General features: G+C 30.9%; 2 protein-coding genes across 3 annotated transcripts; both read right to left on the bottom strand.

The window, feature by feature from the left end:
• Positions 1-1135: 1135 nt before the first annotated feature.
• On the bottom strand, positions 1136-6592 carry LOC105959805 (calcium-dependent protein kinase 10). Of its 2 annotated transcripts, XM_012983961.2 has the most exons (8): positions 5690-6592; positions 5449-5592; positions 5195-5347; positions 3921-4036; positions 3642-3809; positions 2888-3118; positions 1544-1697; positions 1136-1473 (listed from the first exon to the last, which is right to left on the bottom strand). In XM_012983961.2, the coding sequence occupies exons 1-8, from the start codon at positions 6339-6341 to the stop codon at positions 1382-1384; spliced, it is 1710 nt and encodes a 569-aa protein (XP_012839415.2). In that variant the 5' UTR covers positions 6342-6592; the 3' UTR covers positions 1136-1381. The 2 variants fall into 2 exon arrangements, with proteins under 2 accessions (XP_012839415.2, XP_088679641.1); XM_088823515.1 differs by having other exon boundaries at positions 1385-1697.
• An 11529-nt stretch (positions 6593-18121) lies between these two features.
• LOC105959806 (scramblase-like protein) lies at positions 18122-23453 on the bottom strand. Its single transcript, XM_012983962.2, has 13 exons — positions 23214-23453; positions 22709-22849; positions 21585-21920; positions 20283-20369; positions 20056-20097; positions 19885-19929; positions 19513-19578; positions 19367-19423; positions 19169-19230; positions 18933-19053; positions 18743-18811; positions 18553-18659; positions 18122-18459 (listed from the first exon to the last, which is right to left on the bottom strand). The coding sequence occupies exons 3-13, from the start codon at positions 21918-21920 to the stop codon at positions 18429-18431; spliced, it is 1023 nt and encodes a 340-aa protein (XP_012839416.1). The 5' UTR covers positions 22709-22849; positions 23214-23453; the 3' UTR covers positions 18122-18428.
• Positions 23454-24384: the final 931 nt, after the last annotated feature.

Here is a 24384-nt window from a genome sequence, read left to right as displayed (position 1 = left end):
AGTTAGAAAATAAATATATGTTCAACAATCACGGGTAGGGGTGTAAACGAGCCGAACTCGAGTGGAGCTTGGTAGTTTTGACGAGTTCGAGCTCTTTGAGTATTGTTTTTCTGAACTCGAGCCTAAGTTATTTCGTGTATTTTTTTTAATTAATATTATTAGAAATTTATTATATAAATTATAATTCAAAACAATCAAAAAAAAAATGACTCTTGTAATTTATTTATTTAATTACTTATAAGAATTTAGGGTAAATTACAAACACCCCCTGAGGTATGACCAAATTTCAAAAACACCCCTCTTGTTTGGATAATTACAACCACCCCCCTCAACTCATCAAATTTAGTGGAATCTTCGAGATTATATGGAATATTATCACTTTTGTACCCGTTTTATCCCATTCAAACTCTACATTATGAAGCAAGATGACCATAATATGTGATTTTTAGCTTGTATATATCAGTTTGTGGTGCATCGAAAACTGTATTTTTTACACAAAGAGTACAAACTAGAGCACATTTCACGGAATCTAGATGACTATATTGAATTTGGCACCATAAAGGTAAGAAAAAATCATAGTTGAGGGGGGTAGATGTAATTATCCAAACAAGAGGGGGGTTTTTATAATTTAACCATACCTCAGGGGGGTGTTTGTAATTTACCCAAGAATTTATTATTTATTCTATATTAATTATATTTTAAAAAATTAAATTTAAAAAAAGAAAAGAAAAAAAAACTCGTCAACCAACTCGCGAGGACACGAACAATTAAAGATGAGCTCTGGCTCGACTCGTTAGAAAGCTCGAGCTCATGAATTCGAGTTGGAGCTTTTGTCGAGCCGGCTCACCGAGCTCACGAGCCATCTCAACTCATTTACATACCTAATCATGAGGATTAATATAGTCAAATTACATTATTCGTATACAATTAGTTCTCAATTATCAAAACAAGCTTAAACGATCGGGATGCAATATTCAGACACACGTATTTTCACCGTTCATTGATGTATTCAACATTCAGTATTCAGTACTCTTATCAAACATGGTCTAATTCTGTAATTCAATTCGAACTCGTCATGTATTTTGCTGAATAACTTATCATACTAAATAAAAAATAAAATAAAAGAACTTGGTACTTTTAAATAAAAATGATGAATATAATTTCAAGAGAATCACACTTCCAATCAACAAATTCAACTTTGACATCCATTATGGGTTAAGAAGGCAAATTTACATAACAAAAACAATAAAGTATATATAGTTACCACAAAAAAAAAAATATACAAGAGGATGCAAACACAAAACATGAAGAAAAAAAAGCTACACCTATTGAATATCCTATGAACAAAAAATAAAAATAAAAACTTTTCATATACCAACCATCATCCCGAAAATCCCATTCCTTTGTTGTTCGAAAACAGCCAATAAATCCCACGAATGTGAACCAAGAATACCGCAAACTCAGAAGCTTCGTCTATCAAGAAATAGCAGATAGTAACTTTTTTTTTTTAGTCATGAAATTATTTAAACGACAACAGATTTACCGGTGAAGCCATCGTGTAGCTGAAGAGAGCCATCTTTCATTAGATTGAGGCTCAAACTCTTGAACCTCTCTCTTGAATATTGCCTCGACGCCTTTCTCCAGTCCGTTCCAGTTTTCATCATCCCAACAAATTCATCGAAACTAATTCGACCATCCTGCACATCAAATTTCAAAATTTATGGTAAGTTTTTATATGCAATTTTGGAAAATGCATGCAGTTTTTTTGGTTTCCAAAGGGAATTAGGAAATAAAACCTGTCGTTCTTTTTGCTCACAGATAAATTGAATGAGTTTGTGCAACTTAGCTAATTCCACAAATGTGTATGTGCCTGTGTGTGTGTGTGTGTGTGTGTGTGTGTGTGTGTGAGTTTTACTACTGCTCTATGCAATTTTGGAAAATGTATGCACTTCTTTTTTTAATTTCCAATGGCATTAGAAAATCTGAAATGCTAAATCCAACACTATTTTCACCAAATCATACACGTAACTAAAAATATTTCTCTCTCCAAAATCTTCTCTTCTCCTTTCCCACCCTTCTTCTTTTTCCCTAATTTTTTTCACAAAATCACACACTAAAAACATCCCTAGCTTTCCAAATTCGAATTTGACAAAAAATTCACACGTTCAAACTAAAATAAAGTTGGAATTTAAGGAAAATATTTGAATTGATATAAATTTGAATATTTAAAAAGGCTTAATGAAATTGAATAAATATTAAATAAAACGGAACTCATTTTTTATGATTATTCACGTAAAAAATTAATGAATTTGAGTGAGTTGAATAAAATCATTTTAGAGAGAAATTAGAGAGACTTTGAGTAGAGAGAGAATTTTTTTTAAATTATGTGTGGGATTTAGTAAATTTTAGTGTGGGATTTAGCATGCCCCTTAGAAAATACTCCATCCTTCCCATATTATTCATCACTTTAGAATTCCGATGAAGCATTTAATTGCACTATTTCCAATTTTGCCCTTCTATCACTCTTAATTAATTGAAATATAATTAGTTGACAAGCAATTAATGACAAGGGTATTTTAGTGAATTCCTATTTATTTTTTTTGCTATAATCTACGCATATTACTCGAGTTTCTTAATATAAGCGCAACAACTCAAAACGACAATTAAAATGGGAAGGGGGTAAAAAGTATCCCTTTTTTTTTTTTCTTTTTTGCTCATGGGAAACATGAATGAGTTAATCCAATGATGACGATGACAATTACTGGTCCATTTTGTGCCAATTAGCTAATTGCCACAAACGTGTGTGATTGTGCATGTGTGCGTGCATGCGTGCGTGCGTGTGTATTACTACCCTCTACGCAAATTTGGAAAAGGTATTCGGACAAACCTTGTCTGTGTCGACCTCTCGCACGATGTTGTTTATTACATCAACATCAGTTTCGCCAGATTCGTCTACTAAAGCCTCTCTTAGTTCGTCGAGTTCGATATATCCACTCCCGTCTTTGTCGAAGAACATAAACGCTCTCCGGAAATGCTCGTCGTTCTCCATCCTTTGCAAGTGTATTGTAACTGCAACAAACTCCCCATAGTCCAACACTCCGTTTCCATCAACATCAGCCTGTTAAATCATACATTTGAACAAGTCTTGAAATAAGCAATTGATAGTCTTGATCTTAGAGGCATCCCACCAAAGAATAGTTGCACAAATATCACAAGAAATTCATTTTCTTTTTTACAAGGTTGAGAGATTCTCGACATGTTATAATATCCCCCCATGATCCATGATAGCATAATATTATCGGGTCGATCCGGGAAGTTATTAGGTATACCAAACATCTAACAAAATCCAATTATTTGGCTAATCACAGCTAATCTCCCCAACCAAACGAGTCCTAAAGATAAAAGTTGACCCTCGTATTTAATCATAGTTTACTACCGGTAAAATTTAATCATTTGGACATAATAAAGCAAGTGAATGGAACTTCGAAAGAAATTTGGTAGTCGAGAATTGGAATATTATGTGTACTATTCAGCGATGGCTTTAGTCTGTACTACAATTTCGTAAACATAGGATAATGTAATAAGAGCATCAGAGCAGAAATTAAATTGGATTTTTTTTTTAATGGAGGATTGATATTTACCACATCCATCAGCAACTTAATCTCGGGCTCAGCCAGCTGGGAACCGACTTTCCGAAGACCAGTTTTAAGTTCTTCGTATGTTACCTTCCCGTCATTATCAGTATCCATCAAAGCAAACATGTCTCTCATTACCTCGACCTCTTCAACCGATAAATGTTCCGCTATAACCTATTTTATTTATTTGCAGAAAAAAAAAATCATTAAAATACAAAATAAGATAACAATCTTATACCTATCTGTGGGGCCCACCACCTACTATAGCTAAATAGTAATGCTTACTCGCAATGCTTTCTTCTTGAATTTATTCATGCCGGAAAACTGCTTGAGCCTTGCCCTGACAACGTCGCCTAGTGGAACATTTGAAGCCTTCTTTGCATGTTGTATCCACGGGTGATCTGACAAAGACAAAGTGAAAAATTACGTTTACAGCTTTGCATAAACCGTCGCATTGCAAAAATGAGCACGGTTTTTTTTATCTCCGTTTGTGGGGTTTATGCTCTCAATAACCTTCACTTTTAGAATAAAAATAAATAAATAAAGAACTAAACGATAAGCCGCCATGTTAAGAAGTTCATGTGAACAAGAAGGAACCACTTGGTGGATTCTTTTCTTACAATTAAAATTCTTTTTAAAGGAAATGTAGGAAAATATACCGAAGATTTTATTCATTTTCTTAAATAAATAAAATGCAGGACACTTAAGAAGCACAAAACTGTATGGATTAGGTATATGTTTCTAAAATTAATAGGAAGATTAACAGAGTTGCGAAATAAAATAAATAAAGGGTAAATTACGGCCATCCCCATGAGGTAAGGTAAAATTATGAAAAAAACCCTCATGTTTGGGTAATTACAACCACTCCTCTCAACTATGAATCTTCTTACACGTCTACTCTTATGGGATCAAATTTAGTGGAATGTTCTAGATTATGTGGAATATTCTCCAGTTTGTATCCGTTTTATCCATTCCAGCACCACATTTCGAAATAAGATGATCATAAGATGTGTCTCTTAACTTGTAAATATCATATTGTGTTGTATTAGAAACTGCATCTTCGAACAAAACGAGTAAAAACTAGAGAATATTCCACGGAATCGAGATGATTCTGTTGAATTTGACACCATAAGGGTGGACATGTAAACAGATTCATAATTGAGGGAGGTAATTGTAATTACCCAAACAAGAGGGGTCTTTTCATAATAACCTTACCTCGGGGTGGTCGTAATTTACTCAATTAATCTATAAAACTAGCACACTTTTTATCTTATAAAATCGAAAAAGTAGCATATCTGTAAATGCTAACACATACTTGAAGCTTTTCAGTTAACAACTTTTTCCATTTAATTATTGCTTATGCGAAAAATAAAGTAGCTGGCCCAAATACCGTCTGCTTTCGACAAACTAAACTCGTAAAATAATACACAACTCTGCATGCTCGATGCAACCCTTTTCCTTCATCACCATGTTGCCCATCATCATTTGTAAGAAAAAAGGTAGCCACATGCTCTCTCACTTTATCAATACTTTCCATAAATCATTAATACAAAACTCACCAAGAACTTGTTGGGCTGTCAAACGCTTTTTCGGGTCCGTATCCAACATTTGCCGAACGAGACTTTTCGCACTTTCCGAAACTTGAGGCCACGGCTCCCTCTTGAAATCGATCGATCCTCTTAATATTGCTAGTGCAACGCCTTGCTCCGTTTCTGAATCAGTTTTCATTAAAACTCAGTCAAAAGGTTCGATTTCGTAAATAGCACAATAACTGAACAAATATAGATACATAGATATATACAGATATATATACCTGCCCAAAAGGGGGGAACACCGCACAATAAGATGTAGAGGATTACGCCGGCGCTCCAGATATCGACTTCGGGTCCGTAATTTCTCTTCAGTACCTCTGGTGCCATATAGTATGGGCTTCCCACAATCTCAGAGAATTTTTCCCCTAATTAAGAGTTTGAAATGAAGTTGAAATGAAATTGAAATGAAATTGAAATTGAAATGAAACCTAATTGAAATGAAATCCCCAAATTGAATTTTACCAGGCTTGAAAAATACAGAGAGGCCAAAATCGATGACTTTGAGGGCGGAGCTCTCCTTCTTATTAGCGAATAAGAAGTTCTCCGGCTTCAAATCCCGATGCATAACGCCGTGGTGGTGGCACATCCTCACCACCTCGGCGACGGTCCTGGCGACGCCGGCGGCCGCCCTCTCGCTGTAGTGGCCACGCGCCACTATCCTGTCGAAGAGCTCGCCGCCCTCGCAGAGCTCCATGACCAGGTGGACGGCCTCGTTGTCCTCGTAGGTGGCGCGTAGCTTCACGACGCTGGGGTGGTCCGGCAGGCTGGACATGATGGCGACCTCGCGGCGGACGTCCTCGATGTCGATCGCCGTGCGGAGCTTCTTCTTCGAGATTGACTTGCACGCGAGCGCCTCGCGCGTCTCGCGGTCCGTGCAGAGGTAGGTCACCCCGAACTCGCCGCGGCCGAGCTCCCGGCCGAGGATGTACTTGTCGGAGATTCTGGTCCTGGGTAAGAAGTCCTTCAGCACGCGGATCGGGGTGGGCGAGTTGCCGTAAGGGTTTGGGTAGCGCTCGCGCGGCGGCGGTTTTTTTCTGGGTGGTGGTGGTTGTTGTCGTATGGGAGTTGACGGCTCGCTTTCCGAAGGTCTAAAGCAGACGTTGCAGTTTCCCATGGTGTGAAAATGGTGTTCGTCACGAGAAATTCTAAGTGGAGGGGCTTAGTTGCGCCGCCGTCAGTGGCGGTGGCGGTGGTGGTTGGTGGCGGAGGAAAAAAGCATGTTGGGAGTTCTGAAAATTGGAGAAGGCGGGGTCAATATGGAAAGACTATTTGGTATTTGAAAAAATAAATGTCGTTTCTTTAATTATTTATTTATCAATACTTTTTATTTTATTTTTCTTTTTTTAATTGATTAATTTCTACTTGCTATAATTAATCTTTTCACTATAAAATACATCCTCGGTAAATTAATAATCTTCTTTAAATAATTTTTTAGCGGTCCCAATTTGAAGAAAACGTGCTACAGTTAGTATTTTCGATAGATTAATAGAATTTGGCTGATCCAACTATATATTCAAATTGCTAGAAATTAAGATATAACTAAACGATTGAATAAGGTAAATTAATAATTCACTACGTCAATAGAATATGGTTGATCCCGACTGTATATTCAGTACAATTACTAAATAATAAAATAATAATAAAATGATTGAATATAGTGTGTTGATTCGATAAGATATGAAGTTCGACTCGCTTTTGAAAACTTATAAATGTGAATTACATATGATGGTGATGACTTTTTCTTGTGTTGGAAGTATCCAATGTCAACAATGTTATTTGTGTTGCCACAAAGAAATATGAGTATTATGTATTATCTATATAATAAATCAATTAACTATTATATATATAATAAATTAATAACAATAGTAAAAAAAATGGTTGTACATACAAAATAAATAATCATTTTTGCTTGGTGGCTTTGATTACCAAGTCATCCAAATAATGACACCTACCAACGAATTGCATGATTGGTTCAAAGACAAATTTTATGACTTAGTATTTTATTCTCAATTTCTCATCTAGAGAGATGGTATTATTAATATTAAATAATATAGGACATAAAAAAAAGTAAAGGGCACATTTGTCCTTTGCATTTCAATACAAAGATTATAATTAAAAAAACTGTTTTTAGATACGACATTTAAATAAAGAGTTTAAGTAAAAATAAAGGTTGAAAACAAATTGCACCCGTATAGAATTTACTATTCTCACATGTTACTATAAAATGTGACAATATGGCCCTCGTCGTCAAGCCATGTTAAAGAATTCATTATTTTTCAAACTTGTTTGACCATTGCATTAGATGTTGAATAATTTCGGACGAATATACCCCTCTAATTATGTATCAAAGGTGTATATCACTTTTTTCTCTCGGTCAATTTACTCCAAAAAAAATTCATGTATCTTCCTTAATTTTATTTTCCACAATCTAAAAATTTCACCCATATTTTCTGAAGGAAAAAAATTATATTCTGAAAATTATTTATAATATCCTTTTAAATATATGAAATTTTGCAATTTTGTTCTCAGCCTAAAAATTTCACCCAGAATTTATTAATTTCTTTTATTTTGGATAATATTTTCAAATTCTTTTTAAATTTCTAAAATTTTATAATTTCATTTTCAGCTAAAAAAATCTCGATTTAAAATGTTTCTCGTAATTCTAATTCTCAAAGCTCATGCATTTCGTTTTTAAAATACAAATACTACATGCATATTTTTCTAGAACCGCTCGTCGATGCAATTGAAGTGCTACTTAATAAAGTAAAAAAAAATTGCACATTTATATTATATAAATGTAAGGGTAAAAAGGTAACTACACTACATAAACTAAGAGTGTTAGAGATTTGACGGTTGACCGTTAAATTGAGGGGCCACTTTATCGCATTTTGTAGTACTTAGGGTATGCGGCAATTGTGATGGTGTATGGGTGCAATTTATATTTAACCCTAAAACAAAACGTCTCCTAAGTATAAAGTAATTAACTTTTAAATAATTTGCTCAAAAAATATAATGTAAAGAGTAGACAATCAAGACCTAAGTATAAAGTAATTAACTTTTAAATAATTTGCTCAAAAAATATAATGTAAAGAGTAGACAATCAAGACCTAAGTACGAACCATTAATCCTTACTTATTAGATTGAATTAGGTATTATATAATATAACTATCTTTTAATAAAGTTGTTAGTTCTTTATGACTCCAATTCATAATAAATAAATAAATTATATATTAAATTTATATAATAATCTATATAATATATAAAAGTTGAATTGCATAGCTAATTGCTTGACATTTGGCAATTTTAATTGATGACATGTCCTCAATTTCATCCCAAGTGGCGAATTGATTGGTGGAAATAAATCATCAAAAAACATGTCATCATTTTCCAAAATTAAACGTAATTAAATATATTTAATTATTTTATTTATCTATTTATATCCTACCATTTATAAAATGCTCTAAATATATCAACTTTCTTGGAAACCCTAAATAAATTTATTTTTGAATTTAATTTTATAATTAATTTAATTTGAATTTAGTTAAATTCGATTTAAAATCTTCCCTTATTATAATTGCATGATTGGCGGTGTTACGAATTTTTTTAAATTTTAATTCATAAAATTGGATTTATATTAAAAAAACATATTGCAGAATAAATTATTTGATATTATACATTTTACATGAACATGACCAGAGAATATGTATTTTTTTACTAATTTAATATTATATATTAATATTATCTGTAAAAAAGAAAGATACATGTTTGAATTTACTATCTTGCGAAAATTGACACTATTTGTTATTCCATGTGTAGAGTAATGTACTCCCAATTATTTACCATATTGAAAATTATAATACATAAATTTCATGTTATTATTTAAATAATTATTTTTTCTTCACTGATTCCAGTGACAATAAACTTTACGATTGATTTAACCTTTTTAATTATATACTAATTAAAATACAAATTTTATTATGATTATACTAATAAATTGAATAACCTAAGTTAAGTTTAATCAATTCATAAAAAAACGAATTGATTTTATATATTTCAAAATATAATAATTCTAAATCTTTGGAATTAAATTTGTTTATCCACTTTATTTAATGGCTAACATTAAGAATATCAATTGTTTTGTTTAAAATGTATAATGATTGTATATATTATATATTGTATTCCACTAATAAGCATTTTATTATAATTCTAATAAATATAATGAAGTAAATATCTACACCAACTCCAACCCAAAAGTATCAAAATGAGTTCGCAAATATTTATGTGCTATTTAATATTTTGTTTTGATATTTATCTAAATGTATTTTCTTCAACCATAGGTATTAAATAGTTGTTAATTAAATATATCTAATTGCGACATGTTATTTTCTAAATGGACACTGAGGTGGTTAAATTCATAACTCATGTTTGATATTTTATTCTGCATGATTGCATAATGTATTTTTTACATTTTGAAAGATGAAATGTCAAAATACCTCAATTCATAACTCTATTAGAATTAAAAATTACTATCTTAGAGTATAAAAATAGTGGTTAAATGTTTTGATAGCTTATTTAATAATCCCACTCGAATGCTCTTGCCGTAAATAGTTTATATTAATAATTCCCCTAATGTTTGTTTCCGTCTTACATCGACCCCCTTATGGTATGATTTTCAAGGATTATTACGTGGAATATTCCAATAATGCTTATTATACCCTGCACACACGACATTTCTTTATGGTAATTTTTAAAGACAAAAATTACCCTCAGGTGAACTTTACACGAAATCTTTATTCTTCTTAAATAACACTTTCACAATTTTTTATTATTACCATGACAACCCTGAGGGTAACTTTTTAGTTTAAAAAGTACTATAAAAGAAATGTCACGTCTGCAATGGTGGACTCCATATTTTTTGGGACATTACATGGAATAAAAAAGATTCCGTAAAAAAATCACACCATAAGGGGGTCGTGTAAGACAGAAACAAACATCAGGGGGGTTTGGTATAATCACCGATAAGTGGGGGTGTTTTCTGTAATTTCACCTAAGTTCAAGAGAATTTTCATAATTTATCTTATTAACAATGATTATTGTTCTTTTACGTCTTAACGCTTACTTATACCCTTATAATATTTTAAATAATTTTAATGTCAGTTTGATAATATAATTAAATATTAATTTCTAACATATTCATATGTGTTTTTTATGGTTCAACTGCCACACCTAAGAAATTTGATATAAAGGTTCAAGATTGAATATAATTTTTTTTATACTAAATAATATATCATTGCAAAAAAAAATTGTTGCAAAATCAGAATTTGTGATTAATATTAGTATTATAAATTATAATTAAGATTATTTGAATTAGCATTAGTATTAATACTAGAAATAGGTTTCAGATTGTAATTAGGATTAATATAATATTAGAATTATGATTAATATTAGTATTAGATTATAATTAAGATTATGATTATGCTTAGTACGATAAGTAGTGACATGCATTAGTATTAGGATTGGGATTAGAATTATAATTAAAATTAGAATTAGAATTAACATTAGGATTAGCATTAACATTATTAGTATTAAAATTATTAGGCTTATGATTAGCGTTAGGAATAAGATTATGGTTAGGATTACGATTAGAACTATTATTAGTGTTATGAATAGAATTACGAATACGATAAGGATTTGGATAATGTTAGAATTACAATCATAATTAGCATTAGCATAATAATTAGCATATCTAGATTAGCATTAGCATCAAAATTAGTATTAGCATTAACATTAACAATATTAACATATTAGTATTAGTAATAGTATTAATAATAATATTAGTATTAATATTAGTATTAGTAGTAGTATTGGTATTAGTATTACTATTAGTATTGGTATTAGTATTAGTATTAGTATTAGTATTAGTATTAGTATTAGTATTAGTATTAGTATTAGTATTAGTATCAGTATTAGTATTAGTATTAGTACAAATATTAGTATTAACATAAGCGTAAGTATTCGTATCAATATTATGTTCGGTATCAGTATAAGTATCAGTATTAGTACCACAACATGTATCAGTACCAATGTCAGTACCAGTATCAGTACATTATTAGTATCGATATCAGTATCAGTATCAGTATCAGTATCAGTATCAGTATCAGTATCGGTATCAATATCAGTATCAGTATCAGTATCAGTATTAGTATCAGTATTAATATCAGTATCAGTATCAGTAACAATAACAATAACAATATCAGTATCAGTCGGTATCGGTATCAGTATCAATATATGTATACGTATCATTAGCATTATAATTAGTTTTAACATTTATATTAGTATTAGTAATAGTATTAGTATCAATATTAGTATTAATATTACTATTAGTAATAGTATTAATATCAGTATAAATATCCGTATAAGTATTAGTATCGATATCAGTACCAGTATCATAAAAAAATACAGTATCAGTATCAATATCAGTATCGGTATCAGTTTCAGTATCAAAATCAATATGAATATCAATTTCAGTATCAATATCAATATTAATATTAGTATCAGTATTATTAGTATAATATTAGTATTAGTATTAGTATTAGTATTTTTATCAGCATCAGTATCAGTATGAGTAACAATATTAGTATCAGTATTAGTATGAATATCAGTATTAGTAATAGTATTATAATTAATATTAATATTACCATGAGTATCAATATGACTATCAACATCAGTATCAGTATTAACATCAGTATCGGTATCAGTATCAGTGTCAGTATCAATATCACTATCAGTATCAGTATCAGTATCAGTATCAATATCAGTAAGTATTAGTATTAGTATTGGTAGTATTAGTATTAGTATTAGTATTAGTATTAGTATTAGTATTAGTATTAGTCTTAGTATTAGTATTAGTTTTAGTATTAGCATTAGTATTAGTATTAGTATTAGTATTAGTATTAGTATTAGTATTAGTATTAGTATTAGTATTAGTATTAGTATTAGTATTAGTATTAGTATTAGTATTAGTATTGATATTATGATTAGAATTAGTATCAGTATGAGTACCCGTATTAGTACGAGTATCGGTATTAGTATTAGTATCAATATTAATATCAATAGTACTATTATTATTACTATCAATATTAGTATTATTATTAGTATTGTTATTAGTATTAATATTAGTATTAGTATTAGTATTAGTATTAGTATTAGTATTAGTATTAGTATTAGTATTAGTATTAGTATTAGTATTAGTATTAGTATCAGGATTAGTATCAATATGGATATCAATATTGGTATTATTATTGGTATTGGCGTATACATCTTATCTCTTTTGCAATATTTATAAGTTGTGTTGTTGTTTGAGTAATGTGCATCACTAATTGAATGTTGTTAGTGATAAACTTGCAGGTTATTTGAGTATCTATTGTGCTACCTCTATGCTACTGTGTTTGTTGTTAAGTTAGTTATTTTGCAGAGGATTCACATAGTGTAGTAGATTGCATTCCATGAAATAGAGTTATACCATATGTTTTAAATTATTTTACTTAATCTTCATATCGTGATTTGCGCCATTCGCGTATTTTTCTTTGTAATATTTAATTGAATTTTATATGTTACAACTCTGAATTAAGAGATATTTTTTTATTTCCTTCCATTTTGTTTTATTTCAATTGGTGTTGTTATAAAAAGATAATCGTTTAAATATTATTATTTTTCTCATTTTGAAACTCATATCCGTGCAACGCACGGGTGAAGTACTAGTTAATAATAGTAGTTGTATTGAAAGGTTAGGAATTCACAAAAAATGGAATTAGTGGTTGAATGAGGTTGTTAACCAATTACACTTTTGTTGGTCACACTATTTAGTCTATAGCACCCCACCTAATTGTAAATTCCATTTTGATCCTTTATTTTTGTTTCACTTTCATTTTAGTAACATATTTTTTCACATCATTCAATAAAAACAAAATTTTCCCAAACTCTCACACACACACACACAAAATATATATATATATATATATATATATATATATATATATATATATATATATATATATATATATATATATATATTGTGTGTGTGTGTTATTCTAAAATTTTGATAATACATTGTTTATCGCAAAAAGGGGTACTAAGAAATCGATAAATTAGACTCGGTGAAATATACGAGATGATTTCTTATCATTATCTATACATAATATAACACATATATGCATGTGTTCTTAGACGTGAATTGTTATTTGTATAAATCTATACTGTAAAATCATCCGGTGCGTTTTCGTCAGATGTAGCATCTCATAGACCCATAAATTAGATGGAAGGATCTAAAATTAGGATTTATATTTATTTATTTTACTTTTCTTAATATTTAATATATTTGTTGAAACATTAAACGATAATTCATCTACAATTTCAATTAGGCTGTCCTTTCATCATTAGTCCTCACGCGGTTGGTTGAGTCAACCATAAAATCGTCATTATATATAATATAGAATGAAAAAAATTTAGAAAAAATTTAAAAAAATCATTATCTTTAATTGTGAACAATTGCTGAAGATTAGAACAGAGAGATTGACCCTAAAAATATATATTAATCTAATTGCTTTATAATGTATAAAAGTTTTTTATTCAAGAATCTTGTTTTTCTTTTGTCGACCAATTCAAGAATCTTGTTGATCAAACTAAATCTTAGTCGTGCAAGCTGGGTTATTAAAAAAAAAAATCGTAAATTACAACCAGCCCCCTGAGGTAAGGTTGATCTACAAAAAAGACGCATCATTTTTTCATAATTATATCTATTCCCACGTAATTTATAGATTTCTTATATTAAACCCCTTTTGTAGGATATTGGACGTAAGATATTTACAAAATATAGGGCGCTTGATGTAATTTCTCAAAATTAAAGGTTCTTTTTGTATGTACACTTTACTTTGTGGAGGTGATTGCAATTTGCCAAAAACTAAGAATAAATTACATCCAGCCCCTGAAGTAAGATAGATTTATGAAAATCATTTCAATTAAATACATGTATTTGAAAGACTTGGTATTTGAAAGACTTGGTATTTGAATTAGGTTTGGTCATTTATTAAAAATCATTTCAACCCAACACTACATATTTGAAGCAATCCAAAATATATGTTGATTTTATCAATATTAACAATTAGCATTAGGCTTAATTCCACTTTGCACCCTTGAAATATACCATTTTGGCACTTTGCACCCTCGAAATAAATTAATAGCACTTTGCACCCTCGAAATACAATAAATCATGCATAATGCACCCCAAATGATTTTTTAAAGCTAAAAAATATAAATTTAATATTTGTAGTGATATTTTTTTAGGATGCCAAATGTCAAATATTTTTTTTATTCATCAATCATTTTGAAACTATAAAGTTCAAAAATAAAAATACATTCCATCAACATATTTAAAAATTATATTGTTTTATCAAAATAAAATATTTTACGAAAAAAAAATCATTCAGCTATTACGTTATCAAGTTATCTGAAAATTATTTTTTCTTCCAAATATTTTCACCTAATATTTTACAAACAGTGACATAAAAGATCCACAATCGAATAATTTAGTGATAAAATATTATTTTTTTATTTTTCTTTTGTAAGATAATGTAGTTTTTTTTAAATAATCCGGTGTAATTTTTATTTTTTCGCACTTTGTCCGCTCGAAATTAGGTTTGAGGTTCAAGAAAACAACAATTTTTTTTTTATTTTGTACCCCGAAAAGAAAAACACCAATGAAAAATAAAATTGCCTTTATTATTCAATTGAGGGTGCATTGTGAATGATTTATTGTGTTTTGAGGGTGCAAAGTGCTATTATTATTTTTCGAGGGTGCAAAGTGCCAAAATGGTATATTTCAAGGGTGCAAAGTGGAATTAAGCCTTAGCATTACATTAGTTGCATTTTTTATTTTATGCACGATATTAAGCAAAAAAATAATGTGGTCCAACTTAAAGCCCGTTTGGTTAAGGTTATTTTAAACAACTGATGAGTTGTTTTGATAAACTCTTACGTTTTATTTTTTAAATTAATTTTTAAAGTGTCTTGATAATAAATTTAAAGGTTATTTTTACTCACTATACTTAAATAATAAGGTGGGTATCTGTTTTTTCTTAAAAAAAATCTTAAACATTCTCCAACAAACTTATTTTTTTTTTTAAATTATCAAACACTTCAACTTATAAGCTTAACCAAACACCTTCTTAAAAGCTTATCGACGAGTGGATGCTTCGATCGAATTTTGAATAAATTTATACAAAACATATATATTTTTTTTTCTTGGAGAGTGTTTTGTTCTCAATAAAAATAAAAGGGAAATTACAGCCACCCCCTAAGGTATGGCTAAATTATGAAAATGCCCCTATTGTTTGGGTAATTACAATCACCCCTCCTTTTAAATATTTTTACATAAAATTTATGTAATTCGGTTATTTACCGAACCAAATTGTATATTTAGTTCGATTAACGGTATGAAATGTTGGCATACCAAAATTTCGGTTCGGTTTTATCGAATTAACATCCAAAAATTTACCTATGAAGGGATCTTTTCGTAAGGATATTACATAGTTGAAGGGTGGTTGTAATTACCCAAACATGAGGGGGTTTTGTAATTTGAACGTAACTCGGGAGGTGGCCGTCATTTGCCCAAAGTAAAATGAAGTTTCGTTTTATTAGTTGGGATTTAGAAATATGAGGTTAGTTAATTGAGTAGGTAAGGTCTATATTGGATGAGGTGAGTAGGAAAGAATCAAACTTCTTAAATAGCAGTTCACATCACAATCTTGAATCTTACATATGTCATTTTTAAATATATCATCATTTGAACATATAAAGATTGATAAACTCCGGTTAAATCGAACCCTAGTAGACGACAATCAAGCGAAAATTTTCCGAAATTATATGGATCAGAATACGAATGTATGTGAGATTTCGATTTTCAATCCGATTTTCTCTTATTGAATATCATACTTAAAATATCAATATTATTATGTATTTCTGAATTCCGCCGATTCCCATTCCAACTTTTCCGATTTTTGTAATAAGTTGTTTTCATTCCAATTTTCGAAATTCAGATTTTCAATTTTTCCGAACTTTTGGAACAAAATTGAAGCTAGTTTTTCATTTCCGAAAAAAATTAGAGTTTTTTCAAGAGTATTAACTTCGATCCGATCTGTCCGATATACTAGCGACCCTAGCTATACACCTCATTTTTCCAACAAGAATGAATAGGAAAAAGGAAGATGGTGTTGAAAAAGGGAGCAAAAAGAATAGGGTTGATTAATAAATTGGAGATTATGATGAAAATTGAAAAGGGCCTTTTTTAAAAAATTCTTCATATTGACTCTTCTTTATAGCCTGGCAAAGTTGTAGTGATTTGGTAAAAGAAGAGATATATTATAATAATATATGTAAATATAAATACTTAAATTAATATATAAATTAGGGCTATTATGTATGCTTTTTATAGGGGAAACATCCATCATGTTTGCTTATGGGTTTGCCTTAGAAAAGTTATGAATTAAAATTGAGTGTTACTTTCCAAATCATATTTTCATGCCAACTGGTTTGGATATATTTATATTTATATAAATAAAGTGAAGAAACTTTTCTTTTGAGATTTTTCTTATGTCGCAAGCTATTCGAAATACTTTTTTTTTTTTTTTGGTAATGAAGGAACCCGCAGCCAACCATATAGGTGCATTGTTCCACTAAGTGGAAGACCACAAAAGAAAACACTATTTTTCTAAGAGAAAAAATAGAAATGACTAATATGCCTATTAATTATATTTCTCTTAGTTTCGTTGTTGCAAGAATGAAAGACAAGTTATTTTTGCAAAACAAAAATATGTAATGAAAATAAAAAAACATTGCAAGACTAGGCACAGCAAAACCCTCCACCGTCGGATCAAAACCTGCCGCCGAGCAATTTTTCATAGTCATCGGAGCAAACCGTCCAACTCCGACGCCCTAACCAAACCTTCGACAATTAAGGTTTTCGAAATCTTAAAAGATTGTAAAAATTCGAAAGAGTTTTTTGTAACAATCGATTTTTTTTTCAAAGTTTTTTGTCAAAATGTCATTTAGAAGTCTCCATTGAGGAGGTACTAGTGTCATTATGTTGAAAAATCGACGATTTAAGGATATAATGATTTTTTTTTTTTAACTATCGACCCAGAAAATCGACATGCAAAGTTCATTTTTTGGATGGTTTGTCGACATTTGCATGTCGATTTTGAGGATAAATTTTTGACATGTCAATTTAAAAAAAAAAAACGACACCTTGGAATCGAATTCATGCTATTCTTTTCGACACTAAGATGACGATATTTGGTTGTTTTCCTTTTCGTTTGGCAATATTATCAACACGTAGATGTCGATTTTTGCGACAAAAATCGACATGCAAATGTCGATACTTGTTTGTGCGGAAAAAAAATAAAAAACGAACAAAAAGGGTTACCTAATTAATAAACACAAATTAATGCATACTCCCATGGCTATCCTACCATAAAATCTTTCATTTTGATGTCTATCAACTCCATATTTATTTTCGAGGGTTTTAAATGTTGAGGTTTTGTGATCTCATATTATTTGTTGTCTTGTGTCCTTTTGTCTTTTTATTTTTTTCTTTTATTAATAAATACGGGTATTATAGGATATTAAAAGGGTATTATAGGAAAATATCACAAATTTGAAATCCTTCAATCCAGAATCGAAATGAAGAAGCCTTAATTGTAATTTAAAATATTTCATCTACATATATATTTATGAAAATAAGATAGAAGAACATATTGTTTAAAATATATACAATAAATAAAGTAGTGATTAGCAAAAGAAAGAGAAAGGAAATTAAAATTAAAAAAAAATAATAATAAATAAACAGAAGCTAAGCAGGTTCTTATTTTTCTTTAGGAAAATATTTTTCTTACAACTTTTTTGTAATAACATGGATATTGTGACAATACAATAGAAGCATTTTACTACAGTTTCTTTTACTAAACAATAGCAGCAATTTACTGTTTGTAGGGCCAGGATACGAAACCAATATTAACGACAACACATAAACTCGTTTTACCACTTTCATTGTGAAAACACTAACCGATTCAGACGGGCGCAATATTTGATCGAGTTTGTTATGTCTTTCTATTTTTCTTCAGCAGTCGAACACTCTCGATGCCAATTCTCATTCATCGACCCCCATAAAGGGAAAACCCCTGATAAGAAAAATAAATGTTTTATGATTGATATTTAACGAGCAGAGGTATATGATTAAAAAAAAAGAAAAAGAAAAAAAACTATTATCTTACCAGCCTCCGTGTCTGGAGAAGTAGTCGTTATCTAGTGAAACAGCGAGTGCAACAGCTACTGCTCTCTCAGACAGTGTCAGTGAACGAGTTACGTTTAATTCTTGAACCTAGAAAAAAAAATCGAAGCAAAATTCAGAAACTCATATAACTAAATAAAACGACTCGGGGCATTGCGCAATGACTGAAGTACCCCTGTAGGCCCAACGCTAGAATCGGAACTCCCGAATCGAATCACATACTGACCAGCATCTGTAAGAATCTGCACAATACAGATGTAAACAACGTTGAATTATTATCTTCTTCTTTGCAGCAGCATCATCAATCCTTTAAGATAAATTAACTTAGATTATTAAAAAAAAAAAAAATCGAAAAGCCAGAACCTCAAATCCGAAACCCCTCCAGTCACGGTCTATTTCAGCCAACACATTTCCTTCAATATCCTTCAGAGTGAAAGTCCAGTTCCAAAACCCAGGATTCTCAACAACCGCAAATTGCTTATTCCTAAGACAAGAAAAAGGAAAAAAAAAAAACCGCAAACATTTGATTCAGAATTCGAAAAGTGCAAGTTTGGGATAATTCCTTAAAACATGAATAATTGCTCAATGAAAAGTGTTACCCCAAGTACAAATCATATATTCTCCTCCAGAGATGCCACCTTCTATGAACAACACCAATTTCCTAATAAAAAGATAAAACAAATAAAATTAAATTCAGTATTAATTTAAATTTAAATCTATACTACTCCAAAATTGTGCAGAACTAAGCTCAAGCATTATATCAATGGCAAAGGGAAAAGTTTCAAAAAGAGACGTACTTTTTCGTTTATGTCTGCATAGATTGAACTGGTGATCCACCAAAATGGCCTCCTGACCTACTTGGAAGCAGTTTTACGAGGTTAAACAGAGGCACCAAACTAAGCTTGCAACTGCTGATGGTCGGAAAAAAGTCAAAAGTTCTTACCCTAAAGAGTTCATTTCCTAATCCGTCAGATATGGATGCTATAAAAGGGCGTCTTAGTCGAAGCAACTGCAGAAAAGCATGAAGGAATCATCATATTCACCAAAACAAGAATATCCACACAAAGAAAGGAGAAATAAAGCCGACATATACTTAATTATAACAGAGTTTATGGCCCCAGTTATCAAGTGACCGCAGGAATTGAGATAAGCATTACATCCATCTTAGTGGAGAACCTGCTCGTTACTTTGAGGTCATTCAATATTTTAATTGAATTGTCATTTGTCCTTTTCTTTTTTCAATTATCGGATAACAACAAATAGTAGAAGACAAAAAAAGCATGGCAATATCCTGAATACAGAGAGTTATATATACCTGTCTAGCAATCACGTTACTCTGCTCGCGGATAAAACCTACAGGCTAGGGAAACAATGTTAAAGAGTAAATAGTTGCTACTGACCGCAATTCGAGTCATTATATTTGAAAGACCCAAAAAAAAAAGGATAATATGGCAGAGGACTAAAACCAAGAAGAAAAGTCGCATACTGCTTGAGGATAGCAGACATCAACTATGGCATATCGATTTTCCTGCAATTTCAATATACAAAAATTACATTTCATCAGGAAAACATATTTCAGAATATCATCATAAAGCCAGTTGATGGAGTTGGACAACCTATAATATATTTCACCAGTTGATGGGATTACGACGAGAGTGAAGCAAAATTTGCTAAAAACTACTTCAACAGAAATTGGTAAACCATAAAACTGACCTGCTCAAAACCAAGGACCAAGTTAGCCCACTCGATATCCCTGGTTATCAGCAGATTGGATCTTGCAAGAAGAGGTGCAACCTTGGACTGAAATAAATTTCGAGCAAGTTAATGTTACATAGAAAGTTCACGAATATCAATAACTAATCATCTTACAGTCTAATAGATAAATAAACTAAAAGTGTTACATATGTTTGGCACACTTATAAATCCTCTTATTTTTCTTTCAGATATCTCTATATAAATTGGTCGAACTATAAAAAAAACTACAAATGCAAACACGCGATCCACTAGAAATTGTCTTGACGTGTAATTTAAACTAGCAAAAGACTAGAAATAAAAGGCTAATAAGAGGATGCAACAACTGTATGAATATAGATAGGCTGACAACTTGCACGAGGAGTGGACTAATGCAGCAAAATTCTCATCTTACTTTATAGCCCAACATATTAGAAACAATCAAAGATGAGCAGAAAACTAAAAGAGCAACATAAGAATGGTCTGAATCTATTCTACAGATAGAAAGATATCAAGTATATTTTAATCTTTTCAAAATACGGAAAAGAGCAGTGAAAATAAGCCACCATAGAATTACATGGTGGCATCTTTGTACCATCGCATTGGTGATTCTGTTTTTATAGTTTCAACATTAAGAAATAATAATAGTAAAGTGCATCGATGAGGTTGGCAAAGAACTAAAGGTAACATGAGCTTGGTACTTATAGGAATAGCTTATCAAAGCCTCCGTACTACTTACATAAATAAAATAATCCAATACGGATATGAAAAAGTGTAGGAAGATTATATAAGAGCCATGTATTGACCGAAGGTATGACGTTAATACATATCTCAAAATTCAATTCAGTATGGACAAATAACTTATAACGCCGATATGCCAAAGCACAGAAAGTGTACATAAAAGCCATGTATTAATCCGAGGTATGACATTAATACATCTTTCAACTCACCTCAGTATGAACAATATAACTTGAAATACTGTATTTATCGCCTATACAAAGACTTCATTGTTTGTGGAACTTATAACCAAGGTTGTCTACCTCCGTCATAATTTTTTTTTTATACAAATTTATTATCTGGAAAAGAGATAATAATTAAGACAACTCCTAAAAAGAAAACAAGGCCAACAGAAGACTAGATAAACAGAAACAGAAGATGCAAATAATAATTCTCACAGGAATACGTAAGTGGCTACATGCAAAATAGCTAATAGAGTTAATAATCCAACTAAATAATATATACGTTTGCAACAAGAGTGCCACAGAAGACTGTAAGTAACCTTACCTCTTCCGAAGATATTGGTTTCAATGTACCAGTGACAGACTGACTGGTAGGTGGTTGCTTCAAATTTGACTTCATCTTGTCGTAAGACTTTTCACTTGCAACAGATGCAGCTGAAAATGCTCTTTCGAGAAAACCGGATATAGTTCTGCCATCAACAAAGGTTTCACCACTACCACTGGATTTCAGGACTTTATACTTTCCTTTTCCATAAGGCTTTGGCTTCTTTTTATCAGCAATCCAAAGTTGTGCAAAAAAATCTCTATTCAAGTCCCCGTCATTTTTCGCAGTATGCACATATCGTCTGTACATACTTACACTCCCCCTCATCCAGTTCATCTGACCAGATTGCAGACATTAGTTGATTATAGAGCTAGAGTGACTCTAACAAATACAGTAAACATTTACACATGATACATGCATATTTGCAATTTCCCAAAATGCCGATTTGTAGGCGACTCATGTCTCAATAATCCCATATGCTCCAACGAACATTTCAAATGTCTAAAAAGCTGATCATAAAACCCAAATTACAATAATGTCTCAACTCTCAGCACTAGCTTTGACAATTTTGCCAATGGTTATCATGCAAACAGCAAATAGCTTTTCACTTGTAATTTCAGACATTAGATAAACACATTTCCAACTAAAATTGTATCTATCTTGTTGCGTTCACATGTACATTCATAGAAAAGATCCTAGTTTATATGCGTGACAAAGTTTTGGGCGTTAACATGGGAATGATCAAAAAATATTATAAGAGAATGTTAGTCTTATTATAAGACTAACATTCTCTTATAATATTTTTTGATCATTCCCATGTTAACGCCCAAAACTTTGTCACGCATATAAACTAATCCTAACAATGAAAAACTAATTAATCTAGCATTTGAAACTCTGCCACCAACTCTTCTTACCGCCAAACATATCCCTCCCCATAATATTATTTATTGGTAATAGGCTAAAGAAATTCAAAAAATAGCTTAAATGAGGCACCGTTTGGCACATAAATGGGACATAGTATTCATGTACACCATTTATGATAGAAGATAAAAATGAACTGACTAAATTACTAATTAAACTGCACTATCACAAGAATAAGGAACAAAACAAGGATTTGTATGTACCTTGTTCCACTTGAGAAAATAAGTAAAGTTCCAAAAATGGTAGAAACGTCTCGTAAGAAGAACAGCTACCAGTTATCTTTTACCACTTGAACCATGATCCAACAGTAAACGAACAAACGATGCTATCAAAAATTTCCTGACCTGTCATAAATCGACAGATTGGAGATTCAAGACCGAAAGGGATAAGGAAAAAAAAATACAAATTTGAATCCCAATTTATACATTAAAATTAAAATTAAAATCAAATGTGAAAATTGAAAACCGCATTTTTTCACAAATTAAAATTAAACGTTCATATTTGGCATTTTAAGAAAACTTGATACGATTAAAGAAGCAATAAATCCTTATAGCTACCACCAAAATATGGACTGAGAAAAAGAATTGCCGAATTACAAATCATACAAAAACCTGACTAAAAGAAGCCATATGTGTGTGTGTATATATATATATCAAAACCCTAAAATATATGCAGAGAAATCAAATCAAATATACGGAAAACACTTACAGAAAATCTAATACTGCATAGGGCTCTCTCGATTCGTAATTGTGGCATTAAGGAATCCGTGAAAATATTCCGGTTAAGGTTGATCAGCTATTTTCATGACCCACGGCAATTCCGGTAACGGCGACGGCGGATTTCAGAACGAAGTTGAAGAAGGATGAAACGGCGGCGTTTTGACAAAGGAATTGGACCTGCCGAAAATTGATGGGCTGACTATTGAAAAGATAACTGATGGGCTCATTTGGGAGTTGTTGGGTTGGCACGAGTTTAATTCTGCACACGCACGAAAACGGGACACGTGTCATCGTTTAATTAGCTATTCACATGAGAACAATTGTATTTCCTTTACAATTTGCCCCCCAAACTAATTTTTTTTTGTTCATTTTTATCTGAACTCGTTATTTTGTTGTAGTCTGGCCAAAAGTCTATCTAACACTCGATGTATATTTTACACTTTACCGTACAACAGTGTAGATTTATTTAGTACATTTATATAGTCGGTTACGAATTCTTTTACTCGAATACAAATTAATTATGATAATTTAATAACCATCTAGATGTTATATATAAAAAGGGTAAATTACGGCCACACCTTGAGGTAATGTCAAAATACAAAAAAGTCTTTGGGTAATTACAACCACCCCTCAGTTATGAATCTTCTTATATGTTCACCTTTGCTGTGTCAAATTTATAGAATCTTCTAGATTATATGGAATATTCTCCAACTTGTACTCGTTTTACCCCTTTTGAGCTCCATATTTTGAAATAAGATGATCATAAGATGTATCTCTTGGCTTGTGAATATCAGATTCTAGTGCATCAGAGACAGTATTTTTTCACAAAACGAGTACAAACTAGATAACATTCCACAAAATCTAGAAAATTATGTTGAATTTGACACCATAAGAGTGAACGTGTAAGAAAATTCATAGTCTAGAAGATAGTTATAATTACCCAAACAATAAAAGTTTTTTCGCAATTTAAGCTTACCTCTTACCGTAATTTAGCCAATAAAAAAAAGGAATTTGATTCCATCATATCATCATATTGAGAATTAAAAAGAGTAAATGAACAAAATCATGTTTGTAGATTAATCGAATAAAATCTTTTGCCTTTTCCAATACTTTTTTTGTTTGGACCAGCAATGATTGTGGTATATTCTAGTTGGAAGAAT

This window comes from Erythranthe guttata, chromosome 9 (genome assembly GCF_056151865.1).
Source record: "Erythranthe guttata isolate IM_541 chromosome 9, IM_541, whole genome shotgun sequence".
Classification (NCBI taxonomy): domain Eukaryota; kingdom Viridiplantae; phylum Streptophyta; class Magnoliopsida; order Lamiales; family Phrymaceae; genus Erythranthe; species Erythranthe guttata.
This window is presented reverse-complemented; position numbering and strand designations above follow the sequence as displayed.

Excerpts from the sequence above, each read along its gene's own strand:
- LOC105959805 (XM_012983961.2), bottom strand. The coding sequence starts at position 6,341 with ATGGGAAACTGCAACGTCTGCTTTAGACCTTCGGAAAGCGAGCCGTCA. Across the intron at positions 5,593-5,689 it reads CTCTGTATTTTTCAAGCCTG|GGGAAAAATTCTCTGAGATT; the intron begins GTAAAATTCAAT and ends ACTCTTAATTAG. Across the intron at positions 1,474-1,543 it reads GCTACACGATGGCTTCACCG|ACGAAGCTTCTGAGTTTGCG; the intron begins GTAAATCTGTTG and ends ATTTCTTGATAG.
- LOC105959806 (XM_012983962.2), bottom strand. The coding sequence starts at position 21,920 with ATGAACTGGATGAGGGGGAGTGTAAGTATGTACAGACGATATGTGCAT. Across the intron at positions 20,098-20,282 it reads TGGTCCTTGGTTTTGAGCAG|GAAAATCGATATGCCATAGT; the intron begins GTCAGTTTTATG and ends TTGAAATTGCAG. Across the intron at positions 19,424-19,512 it reads TAGGAAATGAACTCTTTAGG|GTCAGGAGGCCATTTTGGTG; the intron begins GTAAGAACTTTT and ends GCTTCCAAGTAG.